The sequence below is a fragment of the Lathamus discolor genome, chromosome 5 (genome assembly GCF_037157495.1).
Source record: "Lathamus discolor isolate bLatDis1 chromosome 5, bLatDis1.hap1, whole genome shotgun sequence".
NCBI classification, from domain to species: Eukaryota; Metazoa; Chordata; class Aves; order Psittaciformes; family Psittacidae; genus Lathamus; species Lathamus discolor.
In genome coordinates this window covers 29,157,768-29,172,511 of record NC_088888.1, presented here as the reverse complement: position 1 = coordinate 29,172,511, position 14,744 = coordinate 29,157,768, and the positions used below count along the sequence as shown (strand labels likewise).

General features: G+C 43.3%; 1 protein-coding gene across 1 annotated transcript; it reads right to left on the bottom strand.

Annotated features, from left to right (window-relative positions):
- Positions 1-10,146: 10,146 nt before the first annotated feature.
- Positions 10,147-12,179, bottom strand: MAP1LC3C (microtubule associated protein 1 light chain 3 gamma). Its single transcript, XM_065679065.1, has 4 exons — positions 12,073-12,179; positions 11,926-11,981; positions 11,684-11,790; positions 10,147-10,672 (listed from the first exon to the last, which is right to left on the bottom strand). The coding sequence occupies exons 1-4, from the start codon at positions 12,128-12,130 to the stop codon at positions 10,438-10,440; spliced, it is 456 nt and encodes a 151-aa protein (XP_065535137.1). The 5' UTR covers positions 12,131-12,179; the 3' UTR covers positions 10,147-10,437.
- Between the last annotated feature and the right edge of the window lie 2,565 nt (positions 12,180-14,744).

Genomic DNA, 14,744 nt, shown 5'->3' with positions numbered 1-14,744 from the left:
CATTCCACTTGCTCCTCATCCGACCCCGGACAGAACTCAATACATTCTAGTTGCTCTCTCACGTAAAGAGCAACTCCACCACCTCGCTTCGCTGACCTATCTTTCCTAAAAAGGACATAGCCATCCATGACCACATTCCAGTCATGTGAACTGTCCCACCATGTCTCTGTAATTGCCACTAGATCATAACCTTTAGCCCGCACACAGACTTCTAACTCCTCCTGTTTATTCCCCATGCTGCGTGCGTTGGTGTACAGGCATTTCAGGGAGCCAGTCCTAGTACCCTTTTTCCCCTGCGGGACAGGGTGTAAAAAGCTATCCTTTCCCACAAGTGAAACAAGAGATTGATCGTCCTCCTTAGCCCGCCATCCTTCAATCCCTAGCATGTTCCTCTTGGGCTTGTCCCCAACAGGCCCAGTTAAATCCCCTCCCCCCTTCAAAACTAGTTTAAAGCCCTGTCAATAAGCCCTGCTAACTCCTGCCCCAAAACCCTTTTTCTTCTCTGGGACTGGTGTATCCCGCCTGTCACCAGCAAACCAGGTGTCCCATACAGCAGCCCGTGACTGAAAAACCCAAACCCCTGCCTTTGGCACCAGTCACGTAGCCATACATTAACCTGCAGAGTCTTCTTATATATCCCTTCACCCTCGCTTGCAACAGGTATGGAGGCAAACACCACTTGCGCTCCAGACCCTTTAACCAGCCGTCCCAGGGCCCTGTAGTCTCTCTTCATTGCCCTTACGTTCCTCGTAATAATTTCGTCACTGCCAACCTGAAAAACCAGCAGTGGGTAGTAGTCAGACGGCTGCACCAGTTCAGAGAGCTTCTTTTTAACATCTCTAATCCGAGCCCCAGGCAGGCAGCAGACCTCCCTGTGGGGTGGATCCGGTCGACAAATGGGCCCTTCTGTTCCCCTCAGAAGGGAGTCACCCACCACAATTACTCTTCTTTTCTTCTTGGTTGGGGAAGTTCTGAGGCATGGGGGTGAGTGACAAGCCCTGGGTGACTCACTAGATAGATTTGCCTCACCATCTCCATTCACCTGGCCCTGAATTTCCAAGACCTCGTACCTGTTATTCAAGGGCAAACGGGAGGGAGGAAGGGATTGTGAGGGTTTTCGCTTACCTCTCCGAGGAGGAACCTCCCTCCATCCATCCTTGTCCATTAAGCTCTCTCCTTCTGTCTGATGGTAGGAGGGAAGGGGATCCATATCTTGTTGAACCACTTCCCTCTGCCCTTGCCTTAGGGTGTGGTTCCACCAATCTATTTCACTTTCACACTCTCTAATGGCTCTCAACCTTTCTACCTCCTCCCTCAGTTCAGCCACCTGCCTGAGCAGGTCATTTATTTGCTCACAGCGAATACAAGCAGTGTCACTGGCTCCCTCCAATACAAGTGCCAGGCTCAGGCATTCGCTGCAGCCAGAGACCTGCACAGCTGCATGTCTGCAGGAAGGCTCAGTCTGGATACCCACATTAGTACTCACTACAGCTTTCGATCGTGTTGTAACCATTATCTATCTGGTCAATCAATCCATCTACGTACCCCTTATGGTACTAATCTCACAAAACACAAAGTTTTTCAGAAGGGTAGGCCCTACAGCAAAATGAGAAGATACCTACATACTGAGTAAAAGATTCAGTCTGCAGCATGACTGTCTTTCTCAACTTGAATTTGCCTATAACATCCTCCAAGGAGCTTGCCTTGTTTATAGCTCCTCTGTTTACAAACATACTGAAGGCAACCTTGATTCAATATTTTCTTACTTCAGTAAAATTCTGCTAAGATTCACAGATTAATCCACTGATGTGCAAAGTAATTCTCAAAACTATTTTTGTGAGTCTACAAAATTGGCTAATTGCTTGGTGCTTTGGCTTTTCCTAGTTTGCATTTGCCAAATCGCCTTCAAAGGAACTATTCAAACCTTCCCTAAACTGCAGTTTAAGCTTTGGTTCTAGTTACACAGAAAAGATAGAGCAGGATACAGTTTCTGTATCTCTGTATAAGTACAAGGAGAACTAAGAGGTAACTACTTACTAAAGAGGTATTTTAGTTACCAAACAGTGAACTGCTGCATCAAGAAAATAATTATCAACAAGCAGTCAGAATGTGTGATTTCTGCTGCACACACATGCTGGGATGGATTTTTCCTGTAATTGTTTCAGCCATTCATCCTCATTCTGCTCTGTCCCACCTTGTTATAAGTGCTAAAGTATACCTTGAAGTGCAGTCTTGTGGCATTTTATATAACATGAGCCTCGCTCACTCCAATGCCATGTATAACTTTCTTCCATTTTCCTCCCTTAGTTTCAGAGACACTGTACTTCTGGCTATTCCCCTCCTCACCTGAAGCTGTGTTTCAGCAGTATACTGTGTGTGTGTGTGTAGGTTTTGTGTGTTTCATAGATGAAGTGCTTTGGAAACAATTGTGGAAGGAGCAGGGTAGCTCGCCACTAGAATCTCCTGGAGTTTTTCCTGAATCACCAAATGAGGTAGCCATCTAATCACTTAATAGACAAATTAGACAGGAAATGCAGGTAGTCAAGACTAACTTTAAGATGGGCTTATTCCCCCAAATGAGAACCTGAACATATTTCTTAGCTCTGTGTGAGTACTAAACCACTACCGTTTCAAGACACGCTTTATGGATAGAGAAAGCTCTGAAAAGGGCATCACAGACTCAGCCTTCAGACACTCTGCTGACTTGTTTACTTTTGGAGAGACATTTTGATAAAGTACATCTTTTCTAACTGCTCACCTTCTTCAGTTTCTTATTTCTTGTTCTTCTTTGATGAAAATACATGTGGGGTGTCCACTCTGCAAATTACTGTTGGCGAGCTCTGGATGTTATTCATATACAATACTATCAATTAATAGATTTATTTCCTCTGTGTGCTGGCCAACTGCTTGCTGCTGTGCCTCCTTGCTCTGTTTTTTGTAACATGACATATAGGTACTCCACTATAGCTTTTCATGCAGTTCTGCAGTTAACAAATCGTACATTAGTTAAAGATCAGAAAACATAGCCTGAACAAAAGTGGATTTCATTTATATGTATCCAAAACACATTTAAAACCCCCCACAAAATTTCCTATGCTGAGAATCAGCAGAAAGTTCCACCTCATTTTAAAATTAAGAGATATGTCTAGAACAGTGTAACCCCTGTTCTGGCTTTTCAGTGTTACCCGAGCGCCTGTCCCCATACATATTGCAAATGTTGATGGCAGTCACACTGGTGTAACTGTATAGCCAACAAGCATTTTCTTTATTTCATCTTTTCCCTTATATACATTTATATTAAAATAAATTGCGATTTGGATTTTCCCTCCTGACAAACCAGCGCAAGTAAAATTAATTTTATGGGAAAAAAACCATAGCAGTTTGAATTGGGAAACAAGATACTTGGCAAAACCATATTTTGAAGAAAAACTTTCCAGAAAATTAAACGTAAAACCTTTCATGTCTACTACAGGGCTCGACCTTTCCTTCTTCTCTCCACCTTCTGTGAATAAGTGCTTCCTCCCATCAACTATAACATGGTAGCTTTAGCTCTGCAGCCTTTATGGCTCCACGCAGTAACTTCAATGCATGCTCCAGCTTCTACTGGAATTGCTTCATTTACTTTATAGGGTTTTGCCTAAATTTTCCGCTAGTAAAACTGAAGCGTCTCACAGATCTTGCAGTTGGAGTTATTTGCAGAAAGGGAAGGTAGTCTGGCGGTCTAGCTGGGGAGGCGGGTTCAAGCCCCTTAGCCACACAACTCTACTGTCACTCTGGGCTTTACCTACAAAGGCCATAGCTGCAAGCAGCAGGAAGTTAATTTCTTGAGCTAGGTCCAGAGAGACAGGTGCTACGGTGGGTTCGCAGTGTGGAGCGTGTGGCTTAGCATATTCAGGGAGAAAAGGGAATCATAACAGGGTCTCCCCCATGCTTTATCCATTAAGTTATAAAGAATGCCCCTTTGTGAAACACAGGATAGTAATCTTGCTCAACACTTGCTTAACGGGTCAGCTGCCTTGGATGTCAGAGCCAAAGGAAACTTTCCTTTAAGGTCCTGACATGGCCTAGCCTGCACACCCATGTTATCTTCATGATCTCCTATATCACTAGCAGTTCCTTCCCTCAGTTTCTCATAATAACCTCGCCTCGCACCATCCCCTTCCTGGAGGCTGTCACCTCTCACCAGCCTGCCACTGGATGAGCTTGTGTGAGGCATCCTCCTCCTTCCATGGCAAAATCAGCTGGATGAGCTGGGGCACAAGATTAAGCTGCTGCATTAACCCACCTTGTTATGTCTGTAGCAAAATAGTTCACACTGATGAGAGAGTCTAAAACATGCAGCTGTTCTTCAGAAGGGGTGCGACACCTTTTCTGTCTTATCTGAATTCACTGGAAGGGGGGAGTGACCTAAATAGCAGTAACAGCCTCAGCCATCTCATTTAAACTACTGCTCCAGACTTGATGGAGGCTTAGAAGCCTGAGAGACCAAGGCATAGCCAAATTTTGTGGCTCCAACATAAGCTGAATTACAATAACAGAACAATTGCGAATTCTCATACAAGTTTGTTACATGGCAACTAAGGGCATATTATTTATAGTTTTCAGCAATCTTGGAATCCGTACCCAGGTTCTGCAAACACAGAAGGCCTGGTCCCTTTCCAAAACCAGAATGGGAACAAAAGTCAGTGAACATGAGGATGGCTGGGAAGAGCTGAGGGTTAAACTAAATCCAGCTGCCTCCTAGGAAAATGCAGCATTTCTCTTGAGGCCTCTCTTGACAGTTTTTGACAGGTTGATAACAGAGCCAATATTGTTTTGAATAGCAAAATTATCTTCATAACCCCTGCAAAGCTTAGGTTATCCTGACAGTCTAGACAGCACAGATGTGCCTGCACTAAGCTGGTGATCCTGCCCTCACCTGTATCATAGCAGCTGTTTTTCCTATTGATGGCTCTTTTATTTTGCTGGTGACTAATGCATCAAGCTGCTGGAAAATTAGCTACTCTCAGCCACTCAGCATTCAATTATGCAGCTCATATCACTATCTGTCTTCTAATTTTTGACCACAGATGCAGCATTTTAGTGGAGGAGAGTCAGACAGATACCATACTCACATCCATCACTTGACATTAAGGTTTTAAGTTCTCAGAGTAAAGGCCAAGTTGCCTTGTGAAGTAGTGCCAGCACCAAGAATAGAATTTCTTTGCTCACTATGTCTTCCTTTCAGCACCCTTCTGTGTGTTTTTTTCCATTAACAGAGTTTGGTTTTTATTCAGGAAAAGGCTATATCCACCCTCCATCATTGAACATGTGTGTGCATGCTTTCTTTCTCATAACTTCTCCTTGTGAGCTAATGGGCATAATAGTTGCCTTAGTGAGGTCACACAGAGGCTCAGGCTTTCCAGGCAGTCACAGGCAGGCTTGTGAAGAACACGTCTGCAACTGCTTTGGGTGGAAGCATGGATACCACACCTAACTCCCTAGCCCACTCCATCCCCTCTTCTCACCCACTCACTGGTTAGCTGACCTAAAGATTTCCCTGCAAATCCATCTGGCAGGCTGGATTTTTTCTGCTCTTGAGGATGGGAAATAAGCTTTAGATCTACCCTGATGTCTTGATCAACAACAACTGAACCAGGTTCTTTTTTGCATCATCTCAAGAAATGTGCAATCAATAGCCTTCTCACTTCTGACATGTAACAGGCTTGGGCTAAAGGGCTGATTAAGAGCCAGACCGACCATGCTGTTAAATACACAAAGAAAATGTTGTAGAGTATTTGTAAAAATGAACACCATCAGCCAAGCCCACCCTGCAACAAATCATGAACAGTCTCATAAAGGCCCTTCACAGTCCCTGACGGACATGATGTAAGTGTTGAGTGGCCTGAGCAGCCCCTCCTCGGTCCCTGCCTGCATGTTCTGGAAACTACATGTGCACCCAGTCGGACACACTCCCTCCCTCTAGAGGGTCTGACACTGGAAGGGAAAAGACAGTGCCGCTTTTCAAACTCTGGCATTGATATTTGCTATGTGTTATTCAAAACCCAGCTGGGCAATGCTGCTACTCTTGTGTGCCATAGGACCATTGCAGTCACAAGAGAGGCATCAGGTGGAAAATGAGAGGCAGGATGATACAGTTGTGACTTTCTGGAGGGGAGCCTTAACAGCATTAGCCACCTCCATCAGAATTACACTTATGTTCCTCTTTACTAGGGTCAGAGGGCTACTTATTATAGGACCTCACTGCCTTCGCATGTTGTGGAATATAACCGAAAAAATAGCGGATAACTAAGACACTTGTACTCTTAAGCAGAAGCTTTAAAACATCAGAGAAAAAAGCAGGTACAGCTACCGTTACGAAGCACAGGAAGTGTGTGCCAATAGACCTGTACCTGTGTTGTGCTGTAAATATATATGAAATTCGACTTCTCAATCGCATTTTATGTATACCTTGGAAGTTTCCTACAGAAACCCTCTCTTCTCCTCCATTTCATAGTCCATAAGTTAAAAGCCAGCATTCTAAAAATAGTTTCTTTCCTGTTTAGGTCATTTGGTTTTCTCTCCATGGTTTCTATAGGGACTTTCTTGAAAGGGAAATACAGCAGTGCAATTTGATGCTGAAGGTTATGTTCTGTCCTATTATTTCAGTGGCCCTCTTAATTTACTCTATCTTACATAAACAAAACAAACTCATGTGAGGAGGACGATAGTCTCTCACTTACCTTCAGGGTAAAAAAAAAAAAAGAAATAATTAAAGATGCATTGTTAAACACACTGCCACCATCTGGAAGTAGTTAGCATGGGAAAACAATAAAAAGCCCATCAAAGTTTACAAGGCTAGTTGCCTGCAGTACTTGATTTATATCCCCATTCATTCATTTATTCTACCCACACACAACGTTAAGTAATTTTAAAATCCAGTTTGGAAAGCTCCTGCTGTTGCTCATGTGTTAAAGCCCAAGTTGAGGTTATCACATTTGCCTTGCAGCAACAAATGCCAATTTGCACTCCATAAAGCACTGCACAGTTTGTAGCTGTGCTTGTAGATGGCTGTAGGACATCGGCTGTAGGAAGGAAAGTACAGACACAGCTAAATCTCTAATATTAGCTGGCACAGGGAAAAAAAAATATTTTTAAGCACTTTAAATTCAAATGCATTGGTAAGACTTCTTTATTTATTTTAAACCAAGACCAGGAGCTTATCATGGTTTTTAGGAATTGTTACTTCAGTCTTCTCCAATTGCCCTTATGAGCATTCAGAGTGCATGCAGCCCAAAGCATGCACCACAGAAATTATGTCTGCTCAGGTCCTAAAGACAAGAAAACTACCCTGTTCCCAGAGCAGTCACTGTGCGGGCATACATTACAGACACAAATGGTGTGTTTCATCATATCGTACTTGCACAGCAAGGTTGCAGTCTCAGATTTTAGCTGCTTTCGCATTTCCCTTTTAGTAACTCCAGCAATATCTGTGGCTCGTACCCTTAAGAAAATCAGAGCTCAAATGTTTTCATTTTTTTTCTGTATGATTCCACTTGTGTGTGTTAAAGTCACAACTTCCCCATTACTCCATTGTGCAGAATATTCAAAAAAACCCCACCTCAATAGTAAAGGCAATTTCAGCCCTTATTTCACAATGTTAAGCGTCCTTTCAGTTCAACTGGCTTTATATTTGGACACAGTGCTTGCTCTTACAAGGGGCTGAGTGCTGTAGACCCCATCTAACAAGTTACTTCAGCAGAGCACATACGTACATAAGCGCTTTGAAGCCAGAACACTGAGAACCTTCCAGGATTTAGTTGGCCATCTATGGCAGAAGTATACTCAAAATGTTTTCTCTTGTGGATATTACTGATATCAAAGAACACAATTCCATATCCTAATTCAGAAATGGAGATACTTTCATAGACAAGTGGCAACTCTGCCTTCTCTTTTTACATTGAGGGTATTTCAAAACGAAAATTTACTTACCACAGTATGGTGTCCTTCACTGCAAAAACTAGATACCTGTCTCTAATCAACAGGTATTTGCTCAAGCAAATATTAGCTCTTCAAAGAGCATCTACATTAGAAGTAGCTGCAGTTATCTCAGTTGCTTTGTGTCAGAGCAAAGCTTTTCTGTTTGCTTCTCTTCTGATCCTTGTTCTTTGCACTTTGAGAGACAATAGGTTGAATCCAAAGCTTTTAATTACAGCAAAGCAGCTCCACAAGCAGAATAACTGATTTATTTGGGGATCTAACTCCTAGCTTGTTTAAGACTTTTTGAAAGCAGTCTTTGATGGTTAAGCCTACCTGCTTCAACACCTGGTAGAAGGACAGGTCTATTACTATTACCCAATGATGTTCTCCCAGTTCACAGGGCTTCTCTCTAGGTTCAGCAGGCCAGTTTAAACAGGCATATAATGATGCTCTTTACCTGTAACTGACCTTCTTGTGTAACTTTTTTTGGCTGGATCTGTGACTCAGCCTGTTAGACATCATAGCCTAATGCCAATAAAGTCTGGAGAGATCAAACAGTTACACCTCAGCCACTACATTACAAACCAGAGTTGGCTGTTAGACACAAAATTGCTCCAGCCAAGAATCTGTAGTGCTTTTCTCTTCATGTAGCAAGTATCACAGAAGACAGGAAGACAGTGGAGCCAGTGAAGCAAAATACTAGCCCAGCTCTCAGAATGGCACAAGAGCTTGAACATGGCAAGACTTCCCCTCGCTCTCCCACCCCAAGGTTCCCACAGCTGTTCAACATTGCTCTGTGGTGCTCCTGCCAAACAGGTGTCCCTGCATCCCTGAGGGCTAGTAACAAATGACTACTTCAGCTCAATTTATGCAATGGAAACTGTTTCCATTACAAGCATAAGTGAAATCTATCCAAGCAACTGATTCTGGGATCCCAAAGCACACATGTTTTCACAGCCTATACTGACATAGCCTTAGCCTTTCCATTAAGTTGGTCAGGTCAATGATTTCTTTGTTCCTCAGCTTGTGAAACACAGCTTGGCAAACACTGCCTTCACTAAGGCAGGTACTGCTCTAAAGCCCTGGTTTAGCGGCTTGGATCCAGGTCTGCTCAGAGGTTTAAATTCAAGAGATTATTAGTGAAAAAGAACCACCACAAAAAGCTTACACACACATTCCTTCCTTATGCATAACTTAAATACTGTCAACACTTCCTTGTAGCCTAGTAATTCCTACATTAATCATTCTGCAAATCAGTTTGGTACTGAACAGAAAAATTGCATCATGTTGTAACAATTTGAACCAATCCTAAGCTGAGCCTGCCAGAGGTTGATTAATTAACTGCACACTGTGACAGATTTTTACATGACCTGGTGTTTTAAATTGATCATGCATGATTAGGGCATTTCAACTTTCAATTACATTCCTCACATATGAGAGGACCAGGAAAGATAGCTTGAGCTATTTCAGACTAAGCCTCATGTCAAGTGTTCCTTTAATACATGTTTAAGAACAAAGCCTCTATGTTAAGATGAATCAGCATCTCACTACATGGCAGTTTTGACATTTTCTAGACACTGGTATACCTCACTCACAAGGTACATGACATAGCTCTGTCCATCCTTGAAAGAAGGGTCACTGAAGTCCTTTGGGGCACAACAGGTAGGTGTTTGCAGGGGATGGATACAACAGTCTATCTACAGCAACCAGACTAGCAGACTTCAGTAGTAAGAACTAACTTGACTCTTGAAAACTTGATTAAGCTACAGTTCAAATCATACTACCTGCATTTAGGTTCTACTGACTAGCAGTCAGTTTTGCTTATTTAAACAAGTACTTATCTATATCACAGATACTCAGCATTTTCCATAACAGCTGATAGTAGTTTTTTCCTCAGGTTTTAAGCTTAACACTGTAACTGAAGCCTGCTTTGGCACTAGTACAGTACTAATCTTGCACCTTGGATACTTAGCTTGATGAACCATTTATAGGTATGTTTTTCTCCCTTATGTGACCCAACATAAGCTTTGGTATTCCATTCAAGAATTTAGAGTAGCTGTGCAAGCAATGTTTCATTTAAGGAGCACTGAGCTCCAATTCCCAGAACTATTCTAGGACTTCCTCCTACACAGACTTTTACTCTTTTAGAAGAGTTTTTCCCCAGATTGAAACTAACATTCAACTCAATACTTAAAAGCTTCTTTATTTCACTGTTAGACTTAGGCTTTAAAGACACCTTAAAAATCAGTTACATAAAGATTGATATTGCAAAAAAAGTGGAGGTGCAGTTCCAGGAACACCCATAGCGCCTTCAAATATAAAAATATATCCAAATTATGATCTGGGAAAAAGTGTGCCACCATTTCTGCCTTTAGCTGGTCCTGCCAGCTTTTGGGTCATAACTCCTCACTGCAGAGCTCATATTGGAAGGAGCATCTCCAAGGTTCATGTCACAGGCATGATTCATAGCAAACCGCTTCAATGCGGCACATGGTCCCAACCTTCAGTTTTTTGAAAGCGTTCCATAGTTCTTCCTTGAGCAGTGGGTGAAAAGCATCCAAACATCTCCTGGGACGCATATGTCATATACACAAAGCCATCTTCATCTTTGTAGTCCCTGTACACTTCTGCCATTGTCAAGGACATACTGGCTAGGCTTTTGTTGTTCACCAGCAGGTAGAAAGCTTGGGTAGCTGTTAAAGCCATCCTGCTTCTAATTGAAGGGAAGAGAAATAGAGGATTAAGTATTAGCAGATTTAATAAGGTTTCAATTTCAGTCATGAAATATATTGGGCAGAGCAGTTGCATGAACTACATGCAAAAAAAAAAAAAAGCATGTAAAGTCATCATGCGGTTTAGTGTCTTCATCAGCAGGAAGTTAACTATGTTTGGAAGCTGAAAGGCTTGTGCTTTGAGGAAAGCCTTACATTGTTAGACCATGAGTGCTATTGAGCCTGGGCTTTGAGCTCCCAATTATCAGGGAAAAGTGTTGAGCAGAAACCAAGAACTTCTGCAGCACAGTTAAAGTAAAGGATTCCAGCATGGTCTGTTACACTTATTATGGAGTCTACCTTCAAAAGAAGAGTCCTTTCCAGAGACATTACATAGCAGGATCAGGACCTAAGCTGTCCAAGAGCCAAAAGCACCTTTTACACAACTTATTATCTACAAAGATTTTTTCTGTACTTTAAAAAGTGTGTTGGCAAGCACATAGCTTTCATGCTTTGTCAGAGAACATCCCTTAACACTTTGTGAGGCTTCTTCTCTGTAGTGTTTTACTAAGAATAATTTAAAAGCATATTTCATGCCACTCACACCTAGGAGTTGCTTTGAACTTGAGCAAATTCAGTATAGTGCAGAAGGAGAGCAAAGCAGCAACAGCTGTGAGCAGAACTGAACCACAGAGCCTGTGTGCCAAGTTCATCAGGCAGGAAGAAAGCAGAGCAGGAGTCCAATGTAGTCTTTACTCACTACAGTTAGGGGGAAGACAGAAGACTTTATGAATCCAGAAGAGGTTAAACCACATCTTTTCCCCAAAGGCACTTATGAAAGCATCTGTTAATTTTCTTTAAACACTTGCAAGAGAGGGAAGCAATTGCCAGCACCTTGATCCTCCTCATCAGCCAAGAAAGCAAGATGCTCCAGCTCAGCACTAGACACACCTGCTCAGACAGCAGCAGCAAGCCTCAACTGCAGCACAGCCCCACAGGCGCTCACTACCTACCTTATGATGGTTATGAACTGTGTCATGGTCAGCTCCTCGGGAACAAGAAACTTGGTTTTGTCCAAGAGAGGAAGGTATTTCTCTTTATGGTATCTCTCAACTATTACCTGTGTCAATTAGAGTCATACTTAGAAAACCCCAGACCATCCAGGTCCTTGCCCTCCACCGCACTTCACAGAACGGTTCCCAGCGGCTATCTCTAACTAGCAGCATTGACCTCCGAAAATAAAACTGAGATTTACCGGGATTTTTGTTGGGAACTTCGCCCGGATTCCTGCTACTTCTTCCAGCCGGGTGGCTGCGCGGGAGAGAGGAGAGCGTTACGCGTGCACGCATTGCGCGCATCCCCCACCTCCGCCCGCCCCGCACCGTGCACCGGCCGCCCCTACCGAAACTCTTCCTCAGCTTGAACGGCCGGACCGGCTGCGCCCCGGGCACCGCCTGCATCCTCCTGCCACGGCGCTCCGGGGAACACTAGTGGTGCCGCCGCCGCCGCGCCGCGCTTCTTATGGGGCCGGCGCAAGGCCCCGCCCCGCCGCGCCGGGCGCTGCGGGATGAGCCGCCCGGCTCGGCCCTGGGTCTTGTCTCACCACGAGGTTTCCCCTCGCCAACGGGGCGCAAAGGGAAGGGGGAATGTGCGGCTGATGAGCCTGCTGTACTCCCTCCTAGCGGCATCCTTTCTATTCCGAAGTTACCCACGGTGCGAGAGATTTCACAGGCAAGGCAGTCAAATACTCTGTGAGAGGTGACAGGAGCTACCCTATGGGGTAGGTGCAGGATGCAGCTTAAGGTTGGAAAGTCTCCATGTCTTCCCTTTCCAGACGGCCAATCCTAAAGGTTAGTTACCTTCTTCATATTTACAAACTGCCTTCAAATTCCTTCTTTGGTTTTAGGGGGAAAAACAAACAAAGAGACAAAACCAAACCCATTTGTCATATCCTCAGGCTACCAGATTGCTTATCTTCTGACTGACTTGGGAGGTGAGTTTTAATTCTATTTTTGTCTCCAAGGCATAGTTGTGATTTTAAGGGTTTCCAAGCAGACTTCAGGTCCATCTGTTTGCCAAATATGACGAGACATTCCCTGCCTTTTTGGCTCCTTGACCTGCTTTTACTTGTGCTGTCAAGATGGCACTGCAGGCAAACTCAGCAAAGAATACAGTTAACCTAGGGCTGGTTGTTGTTTAAGTCATCTCAGTGGATGCTGGAACTGACCCCCAACACTCATTTGCTTTGCTTATCCCTTTAAAATTACAGCCATTTTCATTTTATTTGCTCTACCAGGCTAAGGGCAACTGGAAGTTGCTATCATTTATGAGTTACAATTTACGAGTTATAGGGTTGGCTGCTTTGTCAAAGCAAAATCAATGACTGTCACCTAAGATCATTTTGAAAAGGAAGATCTTCATTAAAGTGTGTGTGCAGTACATATGCATATGTCATGATTTTAGACCAACCCTTCCAGAACAGTTTCCAGTGACTGAAGTCGTTAGCTCTACTGAGCTGTCGTTTCCTCTTGGTCTGAAAGTAATGAGCTTTAGTGACAGCACAAGCTCCCCCATGTGGTACTGCTGTAATGGAAGGACCAAAGGGAATTGTTCTGGTTTTAGCTGCTTGATGTCCAAAGACTACACTCATAGGAGCCCTGTAAGTCCCTGAACATGAAAGTACAAGCTTGCAGTTTCATACCTTATCTAGCTCAATTTCATTGCTACCTACATAGCCTCTTCCTGAGTTCCAGGTTTGCAGCTGCGCAACTGAATTTTGGTATATCCATTTTCTCTATTCTAAAGTGATCCCAGCTGCATGGACCTAACCATATAGAGTCTGGCTCAGAAGAACTTATCAGTTTTCACTGCTTACCCTGTCTCTTGTCTACTCTGTCATCTCAGATTCCTGAATTTTCTGGGAAGTGGGTAGGGAAGTAGGGGGAGAGTGATGAAGGGGCTCTAATGTAATGCCTTTTTCTTAGACTGTTCTGTTTCATTCATGGTCATGTTGCTCAGAAAAATGTCTTTACCAGTGTTACAGAAAAGGCCTGAAGAGTTAGGAAAAGTAAGTTTCCTCAAACTGTTCTTGCTCAGTAGTCATTCTTCATGCAAATCATATACTCTGTATGGATATGCAAGTCTTCAAGCAGAACATAGGCAGCTCGGAAAAAAAATAAGCCTGCTCTGAAGAACTTGATATCTGAATGTCCCAGGTGAGATAAAATGAGGTAGAAATAATCACGGCAGCTGCAAAAACCCAAGATGCAAAGAATGCATGCAACATTGAGAACACCATTTCGGGAGGAGGACTGCGGCACAAGCGTTAACTGGTTCCACACTTCTGGGGTACAAACACAGGACCACCCTGCCTCCTACAGAACCAAAAACAAACCAAAAAAGGCAGATAAATAAACACCAATATTTTACATGTGATTGTATTTGAAAACTAGAGAATGCCTGACCAGCTGCCTGCTGCCTGCTAAAATCACACTTCCAAAGCTTTACAGTAACTGCTGCAAGAAGAAAAACGAGATATAAAGTACAGAGTGCTTAAGCAGAGAGGTACATCTTGCTTCCAAAAAGGCCTAGCCTTGAAATACCGCAAAGACAGGATAACACCATAACGTTAACCTGTCTGGTGTGACTACTTGCCATTTAGTGGATCTGTAACTTAGTATTTCCTTAAAGAGAAATGCTAAACATTGCTTTGAATGGTGAATTCTTCTTGAGTTTTGTGAATTCTCTGTTCTTTCCTGCTCTGAAGCAAAAGATTTGAATTACATTACTGCAGCACGTATGAAAATTTGAATGTTGTTGTATGTGATCTGCTATGGCTTGGGTTGGTCATAATAAGTTCTGTGACAACAACAGCAAAAAGGTGTAAAAGATGCTGTGGTTTTTGCATCATTGTATTGGAGTCTTTTCCTCCCCTCTGGCAGTGTTTTTGAACACTCAGATGTGTCACAGAGGCATGACATATCCAAAAGAAGACATCTACTTTTCTCCAAGTGTTGTGTGATGAACAGCACTCCTTTTGGGTGGATCTGTGAACTGTTGTGAAGCTGAGGATCA